Raw genomic sequence first — 11,942 nt, forward strand, 5'->3', positions numbered from 1 at the left:
GGAAAAAAAGTAAATAAAATAAAACATAATAGTTCAGCCAGTCCTATGTGACCCCTAGCTCTGCAGGGTCATTTTGTTATCTTCAAGCCATTTTGTTGCCCCTGTTGTTGTGTCAAAGAAATGAGTAGCCCCTAGGGCAGTGATGCGCAGGCGTGCCGGATATAACAGGGCATATTCAATTTTATAGTCCCGTAATTTGTGCTTAATGTCCCTAAATTCGGCCCTACGTTTCTGCAGGTCTGGGGAGTAATCGGGGAAGAATAGGATTTTCGCCCCGTTGTATAGAATATCCCCTTTCTCTCTAGCCCTGCGCATCAATGTAACCTTGTCTCTGTAGTTCAGAAATTTCATGATTATTGGTCTGGGATATCCTCCTGATGGCGGGGGCCTAGTTGGCACTCTGTGGGCTCTTTCGATAGAGAAAAGGTGAGAAAAGGTTTCGGTACCAAAAATTCCCCTGAGCCACTTCTCTATAAACTCTTCGGGGTGGGGACCCTCGCACCTCTCCGGCAGGCCCACCACTAGCACATTGCCCCTGCGAGACCTATTTTCCATTTCCTCCATCTTAGCTTTATGTAGGTCGATCTGCGTTTTCATTGCCTTAAGCTCTTGCTTCAATGGGAACAGATCGTCCTCAGCCTGGCTCATCCTCTCCTCTAGTGTGGTTGTTCTAGCAGCAGTCCTTTGTAATTCTTGGCTTACTGTACTTAACTCTTCCTTTAACCCCCTCAACTTATCACATAATTCACTTAGGGAGGCTTTACAGGAATTAACAGCACATAAAACATCTTTCAATGTCGGCTCCGCTGTTAAGAGTATATTTAGCTCGGCGGCATTGCTAGTAGCCATTCCTGAGGGTTCACCCGCTAAGCCTTTACTACTCGCGGATTTTATCGTGTGTGATACCGACGACCCTTTTCCTAAACTCTTCCTGTCCCCAGGGCCCCCCGCGTAGGATTTCTCCTGCTGTTGGAGGGTGCTTTTGGATGGTGATGAGGCAGAGGGGTACGCAAATTTTTCCAGCTTGGCCGCTGCTGCTGCTGCTGCCTGATTTCCCTTTTCTTTTGATGCACGGGTAATTTGAGAGCTATTGTTCTCCTGTTGCTGCGGCTCCTCTCCCTTTTTTCTAGTCATGGCTTAATGTATAATCCAAAGGGGGATGATTGTGGGGTTTTAGCGGCTTATCAGATTAACCTTCCCCTTCCCTTTCCCAGGTCAAAGATATTAATACAGTCCCAGTTGTATCTTTCAAGTACTCAGTTGCAAGCAGGGCTAGCACCTAGCCTAGCACAACGCCTAGTACAGCGGTTGACGGGTGATTCAGTATTATCGGACCTTTATTTTCTCTGTCATAGATAGACGTTTGCTATATTTATACTTCCCAACTCCAGCCAGCACCCCCCTCCCCCACAGGGACAAGCCGCTTTTTCATCACCAGATAGAACCCCTCTGCTTCAAGCGGCTATTCAAGAAAAGGGAGAGAAAAAGACCCAAAAAAAAAAAAAAAAAAAAAAGAAACAGTCTGTCTCCTTTATAATCAAAGCACTCGGTACCTTAATACTGCCAGGCTGTCTGGGCAGTGCAGGGACGTTCCCCACTGATTACTCCCGCCGCTGTTTAGCAAGCGCCGTCAGAGCCACTAGGGTCGGATCCGTCGCCCCGGCAACCCTCCGATCACGGCCGGCGTTACACACTCTCCTCACCGCTCCAGGGAGGGGGGTCACTGGGGGATCGCTGGCGGCACTTATCTTATGGGCTCCGGTGGCATATACAGCCTGAGCTGGGATGAGGGGAGCCAGGCAGCTAAACAATCTTTGCAGCCGGCGAGAGAGCTTCTGGCTGGGCTTGAGCCATAGGGCTGGTGCGGATAGTCACGGAGGCTTCAGGCCAGAGGGAGGCCGCTAACACCGCCTCTCACTCCGGCATCCGGTCACGCCCCCCTCCGGGCAATCAACATCTTACTTGACACATTCCATGGGGGTTTAGCAAATTATGGTGAATAGGGTACCCGTGTGGTATAAATTCTGGGGTATGATGGGGGCACCCATTAGAACCAAAGACGCTGCTTAGAAAAGTAGCCAAATGTCTTCAGCATTACAAAACAAGTCTAGCTGAATGTGATCAACTATTACAATCAATAATGGATAACACCTGTACATGAACAGGTATTGTGTCATCTTAGTTATATGAATGAAAAGAGGGAAGAAATGAAAAAAAATGTTTACTAATCCCTTTCATACTGTACCATCATATTCCTCAGGTCATGTATGGCCTATTATGGCTATATTGGCTACAATGCATTATGGTGACCATATTGAAACATACTTTGCAAGCCAGAAGGGACATAAGACCCATCATGGCATCCCATAATACATTGTGCTGGCCACAAGGTAGAATACAATTCTGTATCTACGGATCTGACTTAATCTGCCACCAAAGCATCTGTTGACATCATGAAAGACAATGTACTATCATCACCCACAGAATCTGCAAATCTGATCCAAATCCGTCATCTTACCCTAAATGTAGCTAAAGTCAGACTGGATTAGATGTGCTTCTAAATTGGAATATTTTTTTTTTCTTTCACTTTATCATTTAATTCACAAGTGCATCATTATTTCCAATCATTTTTATTTTGTATCTTAATCCCACTGAGGTGCCATCTATGTCCTCCCTTAGGCCTCAGATGCTTTTTATATATATCATCACCACATAAGCAGACATTTGTGATCCTCTACGTGTGTGTCATGCTGTCAGGTAACATTTTCTGTCCATAACAAAATAAAAGGTTTGCAGGAAAGCTTTCTAGCTATAACCCTTATGTGCACAGCATTATTGTTTTGTTTATTTAGACATACTTAAAAATGTGATTGAGATATAGGTTTAACTATGAACCTTTAATGGTTCATGAATGTACTTAAATAAAGTGGGTGGAAACAGATCTGCTTATAAAAACCCAAATTATTTCTTGTGTTTGATAATTGAAAGGTGTATTTTTATATATTTCTAGTGTAGGTATATGAAATCATTTTTGTTTAATTTCCTGCATACATGAACTAAAAGTGAGATAGAAAGGCCATCACTATGGTGTTGGATTGTACAATATTGTCAGTCTGGAGCTTGGATCTTGCTTCCAGGAGCAGAAAGCAGAGTGATGTCCTTATCAGTATCCAATCAACAGTCTAGTGGAGGGGGAGATGATTAAGGCTGGCCATACATGGTCGAATTTCGAAAGAATTTTCTTTTGAAAATCAGAAAATTTGTTTTGTGATCCGATGATACCCCCATTGATTTTGAAATTCGGCCAACCAAGCCTTCAATTACACCTCATGTTGCTACAGAAAATAATTTTTGTGGCTGGGAATCTTCTTTTCTATCCAGGAATTTTCTTTTCTTCCACATGCGCATTTCTTTTTCGATTACATTTCTCGCACGATTCTCCCAACATTGATTATAAATTTGATTGCCGCATGAAAATCGGCTGTTGCTGCAGCCCTGTAATGGTGCGAAATACGAGCGAAAATTCTTAGATAAGATTTTTAAAAGAAAATTCCTTTGAAATTCGACCCATGTATCGCCTACCTAAAATAGCAGATCCTCAGCAGTCATTTTATCCTATAGTCACTTGTCATGGGGTTGAGTAACATGATCATGGTTTTGGGGAGGGGGATGTGCAAAATGTGGACATGCAGGATGCTTGCTGCCAATAGGCTTAATTAATGGAGCATAAAATTAATATTCTTAGATTATGAATTTTCCAAATTTCTTCTTAAACATTCCTTTCTAATAGATGTTTGGCATTCCATTTTCTATTTTTACCTTCTTTGAAAAATGGTAAGTGACAAGATAGTATATAAAAAAAAAAATCAAGCCATGGTATATTTTACTTTTCTGTAGCGCATTTCTGCATTCTGCTTTATACATACACCATCTGATCACCTACATTTCACGATAAACCACAACTTTTGTGTATGTGGACTTCAGGACAGCAGGGAAAGAGGATAGGCGTAATGTTTACAAGGCTTGGGGGACCAAGAATGGAAAATGGTGAATAGCTGTTTCTAAATAAATGTTTATCACCTGTGATTAAAAATGTCTAACAAGAACTTACAAGACATATTATTAATAATAGAAAAATTATATATTTTTGTGCTCACCCAAAATCCATGAAAAAATTAAGTGATTGAAAAATGGAAACGGTGCTTCTATTTATGTAAGCCTTGAATACACGACTAATTCATATATGTAAAATATAAGTGCGCAACCTTATAATCATATATTCACAAATTACATTAAGTATCAAACAATACCAGTGAAAAAGCAAAAGATCAACCAAAATATATCCATTTCACAGTGAAAAAAATATATATTCAAAAAGTAGTCCAATAATCAGTGCTCAATCATTGAAAAGTGATTCACAATAAAGAGTTAAATACAAGTGCACTGCGCTTATGATGCAAAATATCAGATAATAGTGCTGCTTCAAATAAATGGTGAAAAAAATCTTGTAATTCCACACACAAAAAAAACAGTCCTTTTGAAGAGTGCAAAAAATATATATATGTGTATATATGATGACACCGATTCCTCCACCACAGTGATAAATGGGAGATCAACTCCTGTTAAGAAACAAGCTCACCAGATGATATTGACATTCACTCTCGTGTTTGGCAAAAATGCTGGATGCTGAAAATGAGGATTAGATTGAACAGCTGCTGTAAAACACCACACTCCGTTCACATTCCTGGGTTTGACTCGACATGTAGAGAATAGAGGGAGAAACAGAGCCTCTCACATATTGAGGGCAATAGAAGGAAGAGGCTTCATGGTGCAGTACATTAAAACAACAATTATTTAAAAAAATGCTGCACTTACATGTATAAAAAACAATAAGAAACAATACTAGCAAGTATTCCACACAGCCGCAGACCTCGCCTGCAGGCTGATGCGTAGTGACGTCACACAAATCAGCTCCACCCAATGTGTTTCCCCGTAAGAGGCATCAACGTAACAGGTCTTCGTTCCCAGTCAATGGCTCTTACGGGGAAACGCATCAGGTGGAGCTGATTTGTGTGACGTCACTGTGCACCAGCCTGCAGGCAAGGTCTGATTCTGTGTGGAATATTTGCTAATATTGCTTCATATCGTTTTCCTACATGTAAGTGCAGCAATTTTTTTAAAAATAAATGTTGTTTTAACATACTGCACCATAAAGCCTCTTCTTTCTATTGCCCTCAATATGTGAGAGAATCTGCAGTGACACGACTTATATGGATCTAGCCAACATACGAGGCATATAACAGGTGGAGCAGGAGCTTTATACAGAAGGAGCGCCTCTAATAGAGCTGATGAGTGGGATATTTCTGGTAGCTGAAACCTACTGTAGCTGTCTGCCCATACCTCAGTTTTCTGTGAGTGAATAGACTACAAGTCGTCAGCCACAATGGCTGAGGGTACTTGTAGTCTATTCATTCACAGAAAACTGTAAATAAATGATGCAATCCTGTGGATAGAGAGGATCTCGTGCCTGCTGTCACAGGGTGGGGGGAGAAGTGGTGCATGCTCTTAAATATAGGTGTAACATGTAACATGTTCAGAAAGGTGAACTTAGCTTTTTAATATTGCTTTACACCACTATGCACTTTACATATGGATTATAAATGACTTCTAAAAACAGTCATAATTATATGTGAATATATTCTAATTGGTGGTGTTTGAATGAATATGTTATACAAATATATTATTAATAGTGTTATTATTAGTAATAAAAATAATACTAATAATATCATTTTAGTTTTGCTGTTTTTTGGGGTTAGTATGATAAGATTCATTGTTCAAACTACCTATTTAATTTGTATATTTCATGAAATAACAATTGGAACCTCAATTGAAGTCTCACAATTATTTTGGCTATTTATAATTCTGTACTGCTGCATGTTATGATTTATAATCAATTTTAACTTAAAAAATGTTTTCTCTTATTGCAAATGCCCTTCCCGCCATTTCACCCCAGGGATTTATATTTTAAGGGATACGTTTTGGCCGCAACCCTCAGCACACACAAACTTGTAGTGGGCAGGTAGAGATGGGGTGTCTGACCAGAGGGGGCGTGTCTGACCTGAAAGGGGGTGTGTCTAAACAGTTCTGCTGCATTAAACAGTGGGCATTATGGTCAAACTCTGATTTCTATTGGACTGTACAGTCATATTTAATTGGATCGAATGCAAACAACAAAATGATAGTTTGGCAAAGATTGTACAGAAGTTATTCAAATGTATTTCACTAAAGTGTTATCAAACCCAAAACTTTGTAAGAGAAATGACAGCAGCTAAAATCAGCACAGCAAGACGTCAGGACGTAGCTCTTCTCCAACGTGTTTTGTGCAATAGCATGTCTTCAGGGAACACTTCAGGGGTTGAGTCCCCTGAAGACGTGCTATAGCACAAAACACGTTGGGGGCAGAACTATGTGCTGGCGTCTTGCTGATGCTTCAGTTTCCTGGACCAGCGGTCACCTTAGTGAGGGTACTCCTATGGTTTTCATTCCTATTATTTTTACTGCTATTTTGCTGGATACAGAATTTTTTTAATTCCAAAGCTATACATGGTATCTATATGCCTTTTTAATTTCTGTAACGCAAGATTGATGCTTTTAATAAAATTCTACACCATGGGTCACCAAACTTTCTAAACAAAGGGCCAGTTTACTGTCCTTCAGACTTTAGGAGGGCCAGACTGTGGCTATTCGAAGTAGAAAAGGTCCTGACCTCAGTGGGAAAAAATAATGCCACATTGGTTGTTTCAGTGAGAGAAATTGTGCCACATTATTGGTGTAAGTGGGAGGAATTGTGCCCCATAATTAATGTCATTGGGTCCCATTGTTGGTGTCATTAAGAGGAATTGTGCCCCATCATTGATATCATTGAGCTGCATTGTCTGTGTCATTGGGAGGAATTTTGCCCCATTGTTAGTGTCATTGGGAGGAATTTTGCCCCATTGTTGGTGTCATTGGGAGGAATTTTGCCCCATTGTTGGTGTCATTGGGAGGAAATGTGCCCCCTTCATTGGTGTCAGTGGGGGGAATTATGCCCTATTGTTGGTACCAGTGGATGAAATGGTGCCCCAAGGGCCAGATAAAAGCAAGCAAAGGGCCGCAGTTTGGAGACCACTGTTCTACACGATATAGTCCTTATGTGGCTCCGCTTTATGAGCTTTTTTTCCACCCAGAATGAGAAAGAGAAGCACTCATAATGCCACATCCATAAATTAAGGGAAACAAGAGAGGGTACTGATTAGGTAACCAAAAGTCGGACTTTAAAGGCATAGGAACAATGGAGAAGTAGGAAAAATAATATTCATAATATTTATTGAAAAAATTCATCATATAAACACAGTGTTCAAAAAGGATAAAAAACATGAAAATGATACAGTTTGTACAATGAGCCTTGATGCACTTGTTTCCCTTTTTTTCCACCCAGCTCTGTCTAACCACTTGCCGACCAACCGCCGTCATTATACGGCGGCAGAATGGCATGTTCCCACAAATCACTGTAGGTGTATGTCGGCTCCTTTAAGGAGCCATAGCAGGCGCGGGTGCACCCTCTGTAAGGTGGGGGATCCGATGAGTGTGGCCAGCAACCTCAATATCCTCCGGCCACCTGGGATCGCAGGAACAAGAGCCAGAATGGGGATCTGTCCATGTAAACAGACAGATCCCTGTTCTGACAGGGGAGTTAGAGAGAGATCTGCTGTTCCTAGTAATTAGGAACAGTGATCTCTCTCCTCCTCCAGTCAGCCCAGCCCCTATACAATTAGAAACACTCCCAGGAAACACACTTAACCCCTTGATCGCCCCCTAGTGTTAACCCCTCCCCTGCCAGTGACATTTATACAGTAATCAGTTGCTGTTTTTAGGTCTGATCACTCTTTAACTGTCACTGGTCTCAAAAAAGTGTCAAAAGTGTTTGATCTGTCCGCCGCAATGTCGCAGTCCCGCTAAAAATCACAGATCACTGCCATTACTAGTAAAAAAATTAATAATAAAAATTCCCTAAATCTATCCCCTATTTTGTAGACGCTAAAACTTTTGTGCAAACCAATCAATATACGCTTATTGCGAATTTTTTACCAAAAATATGTAGAAGATTACATATTGGCCTAAACTGATGAAGAAATGTGTTTTTTTATATTTTTTGGGGGAAGTTTATTATAGCAACAAGTTTTTTTTATTATAGCAAAAAGTTTCTTTTTTTCAAAATTGTCGCTCTTTTTTTGTTTATAGCGCAAAAAATAAAAACCGCAGAGGTGATCAAATACCACCAAGAGAAAGCTCTATTTTTTGGAAAAAAGGACACAAATTTTGTTTGGGTACAGCGTTGCACGACTGCGCAACTGTCAGTTAAAGTGACGCAAAAAATGCCCTTGTAATTAAGGGGGAAAATCTTCCGGTCTATAAATGGTTAAGTGTGGATGGCTTTCTGAAGAGGAGGTTCACTCAGCTCCTATTACTGGGGAAGTCCTACAGAGCTTGTTGGCTTTAAGCTTAACATGCGTTGTTTGCTGCTTGCATACATGCAGCTTGGAAGTCGGTGAGTGTGTATTGATGGTGGCTGGATAACACGGTAGTGTCATTATCCTTTATTTGGTGGAAGAAATACAGACATGTGGATTTAGTTAGTGGACTTTATTATATTACAATATATGATATTTGCTCTTAACGGGGCATTTTCTTACATATTCACTTGTATTTCATGGTGAATTACTTTTTTTGTGATTTCTATTTTCTTTTCACTTGTTGATTAATTTTACATTATATTTTGGCACTGCACCCTATACAGTAAAATTATAAAATCAGCACTTACTTTATCTGCTGCTGCTTGAGAGTCTTGCCTTTCATCTTCTTTGAACTGGTTTACAAAAAAGCTTTGGCCATACTTCTATTTTAATGGTTAGTATGTAAATGGAAAGCATATTTTATGGCAAGAATCTTTTTCATATTAGTTACATTTTAAATGTCACAACTATATGTTTTTTTCCATTGAAGGAAGATGGAGGAATGCCATAACAGTACAGAAAATATGTTCTACATTTCAGCATTTTCCTTCACTCAAACTGGACAATGTCTCTTTTTCACTGCAGTTCTAATGATGTATCTGATGACTATTCTTGGAAACATGACCATTGCTGTATTGGTGTGTCTGGTTCCCCAGCTCCATACTCCAATGTATTTCTTCTTGAGTAATCTTGCTATTAGTGATGTTATATATGTTTCAGCTACTCTTCCACAACTTCTCTCCATACTCCTAACACTTGACCATTGGATGTCTTTCTCCGCTTGTATGACTCAGGTGTACTTCTTCTCATTGTCAGCTGGTTGTGATGTATTTCTACTGACCTCCATGTCCTATGACCGATATATGGCAATCTGTAAGCCATTGCAATATTCCTTACTTATGAGTAAAGATGTATGCCTTTCATTGGCTTTGTCCCCTTGGCTCATATCAATAACTAATGCAACAGTCATTGTGTTAGCCACATCTCTGTTGTCCTTCTGTCTCCCACAAAATGTTGACCATTTCTTTTGTGATCAGAAAGAACTATATGCAATAACCTCTAGTGATGCTAGAAGCAGATATATACTTATGTTATGTCAGGATGCACTGTTGGTATCTGTCCCTTTTTTGCTTATTATGACCTCCTATGTATTCATCATCTCCACCGTACTAAAAATCCGTTCCTCAGAGGGACGACTGAAAGCTTATTCCAGTTGCACCTCCCACCTCACCACAGTAATATTATTCTATGCTCCAATCATTATATTGTATGGCAAACCAGATTCTGAAGGTTCTAAGGAACTGGACAAGCTGCTGACCTTGCTTTATACAGCTGTGGTTCCAATGCTCAACCCATTTGTCTACTCTTTGAGAAACAAAGATATTTTTAATGCTATCAAAAATATAAAAAGCAAATGGAACATGATTTACATTAAATAAATATTTGCCAGATCCTGTAACAAATTTATTGTATGAGAACCATGTGCACAAAGGGCCAGAATATTTAAATATGGATTTAGCACGATGTATGAAGCTCTTTAGGGATTTTGTTCCATAATTTCCCCGTGTGTATCAGCAGCTCTGTCGGCCATATGTTTTGCCCATCGACCACTTAATCCACTTTAGCCCAAAAGATTCAGAATCTGACACAGCCATTTGTATTTGAGAGCAGAAACTGAAATTAAACATAGAAATACAGAAAGGAATGCCAGACTTGATACTGACATATAATCACACACATAGGTTGGACTTGATGGACTTGTGTCTTTTTTCAACCTCACCTACTATGTAACTTGAATTTGATAAAAGAGTGCAAGATAGTTTTAATTGTTGATAAAAAAAGTAATATAAAAAAACATCCAATGCATTTTGGGGGGACCACACCACTTCTCCTTTATCAGGGCTCAACACAAGATAAGACTTGGATGGGCTCAGAGAAAACAGTGACTTCAAAGATCTAAATTAGAACCGGTATTCAACCTGCCTCCTCATGGAGGAAGAAATTGACAGCAGTTGCTGAGCAGCAATGGAGGCCTCCTTTGCTGCTCAGCATCTGCTATCAGGTACTGGTACTGGTTTTGATATAGATCTGTGAAGTAACTTGCTTCTCTGTGTCCATTCAAGTCTTGTCCTGTGTTGAGTCCTGATGAAGGGGAAGTCTTGTTGCCCCCTGTAACATGTTGGCTGTTTTTTTTTTTATGTTTTTTTTATCAACAATTTAATCAAAAGCATTTATCTTGGACTCTTTATCTGACTTTGGTCTGGCACCTCTGGTAATGTTGGGTGCCCAGGAATGGCAACCTTGCTGGGTGGAGCCCACCTCACCAAAGCTAATGAGTTTGTTTTTCCCAGTGCCTCTTTAAGTATGCAGTACTGAAATTGAACAAACCAGGTAATATTTTTCTGGTTGTTCATAGTCCCTGACTCTTATGGCTTTAATTTCTTGTTCTTGGCCATCACAGGTGGAACGTGGTGTACCCTCATGCTGCTATAGCCTGATCTTTTAAATTTTCATGTGTGGACATTGTAGTTTGTATAAATCAAGGAAATATGCATTTTTTTGTAGGCAGCAAACAACACATCTGGCACCAACAAGAACTACACAGTCAAAGTTGCTTCGTTTACACATGTGGGGGAAAGTGGAACAGCCATTTTATTACTCAAACATTTAGTTTTGATTAAGCAGATATGTTGGATGTATAATGTATTTTGTAATTGGAAGTCCTATTGTGTAACATCTGTACTTGTGTTAGAATGCTACTTACACCTCCAGTTGGGCAGATTGCTCTCTGTCTTTTAAAGAATTCACAAGGCGATGTGAATGACCACCAGAGAGACTCTGTGCACAAAGCAAGGTCCATAAAGACATGGATGAGTGAGTTTGGGGTGAAGGAACTTGATTGGCCTGCACTGACCTCGATCGATAGAAAACCTTTGGGATGAATTAGAGCGGAGACTGCAAGCCAGGCCTTCTCGTCCGAAATCAGTGCCTGACCTCAAAAATGCACTTCTGGAACAATGGTCAAACATTCCCATGAACACACTCCTAAACCTTGTTGACATCCTTCCTAGAAGAGTTGAAGCTGTTATAGCTGCAAAGAGTGGACCAACTCAATATTGTACCCTATGGACTAAGACTGGGATGCCATTAAAGTCTATGTGCGTGTAAAGTCAGGTGTCCCAATACTTTTGACAAAATAGTATATAAAGTATCTCACAAAAGTGAGTACACCCCTCACATTTTTGTAAATATTTTATTCTATATTTTCATGTGACAACACTGAAGAAGTGACACTTTGCTACAATTTAAAGTAGTGAGTGTACAGCTTGTATAACAGTAAAAAATTTGCTGTCCCGTCAAAATAACTCAACACACAGCCATTAATGTCTA

At 40.0% G+C, this 11,942-nt stretch overlaps 1 protein-coding gene across 1 annotated transcript; it reads left to right on the top strand.

Moving 5' to 3' along the window:
• The first annotated feature begins 9,046 nt into the window (after positions 1–9,046).
• LOC141105233 (olfactory receptor 1E16-like) lies at positions 9,047–9,991 on the top strand. The gene has a single exon (XM_073595122.1). The coding sequence runs from the start codon at positions 9,047–9,049 to the stop codon at positions 9,989–9,991; it is 945 nt and encodes a 314-aa protein (XP_073451223.1).
• Positions 9,992–11,942: the final 1,951 nt, after the last annotated feature.

Source organism: Aquarana catesbeiana, linkage group LG08, assembly GCF_042186555.1.
Source record: "Aquarana catesbeiana isolate 2022-GZ linkage group LG08, ASM4218655v1, whole genome shotgun sequence".
NCBI lineage: Eukaryota > Metazoa > Chordata > Amphibia > Anura > Ranidae > Aquarana > Aquarana catesbeiana.

Coding starts and splice junctions, on each gene's coding strand:
- LOC141105233 (XM_073595122.1), top strand. CDS start 9,047: ATGGAGGAATGCCATAACAGTACAGAAAATATGTTCTACATTTCAGCA.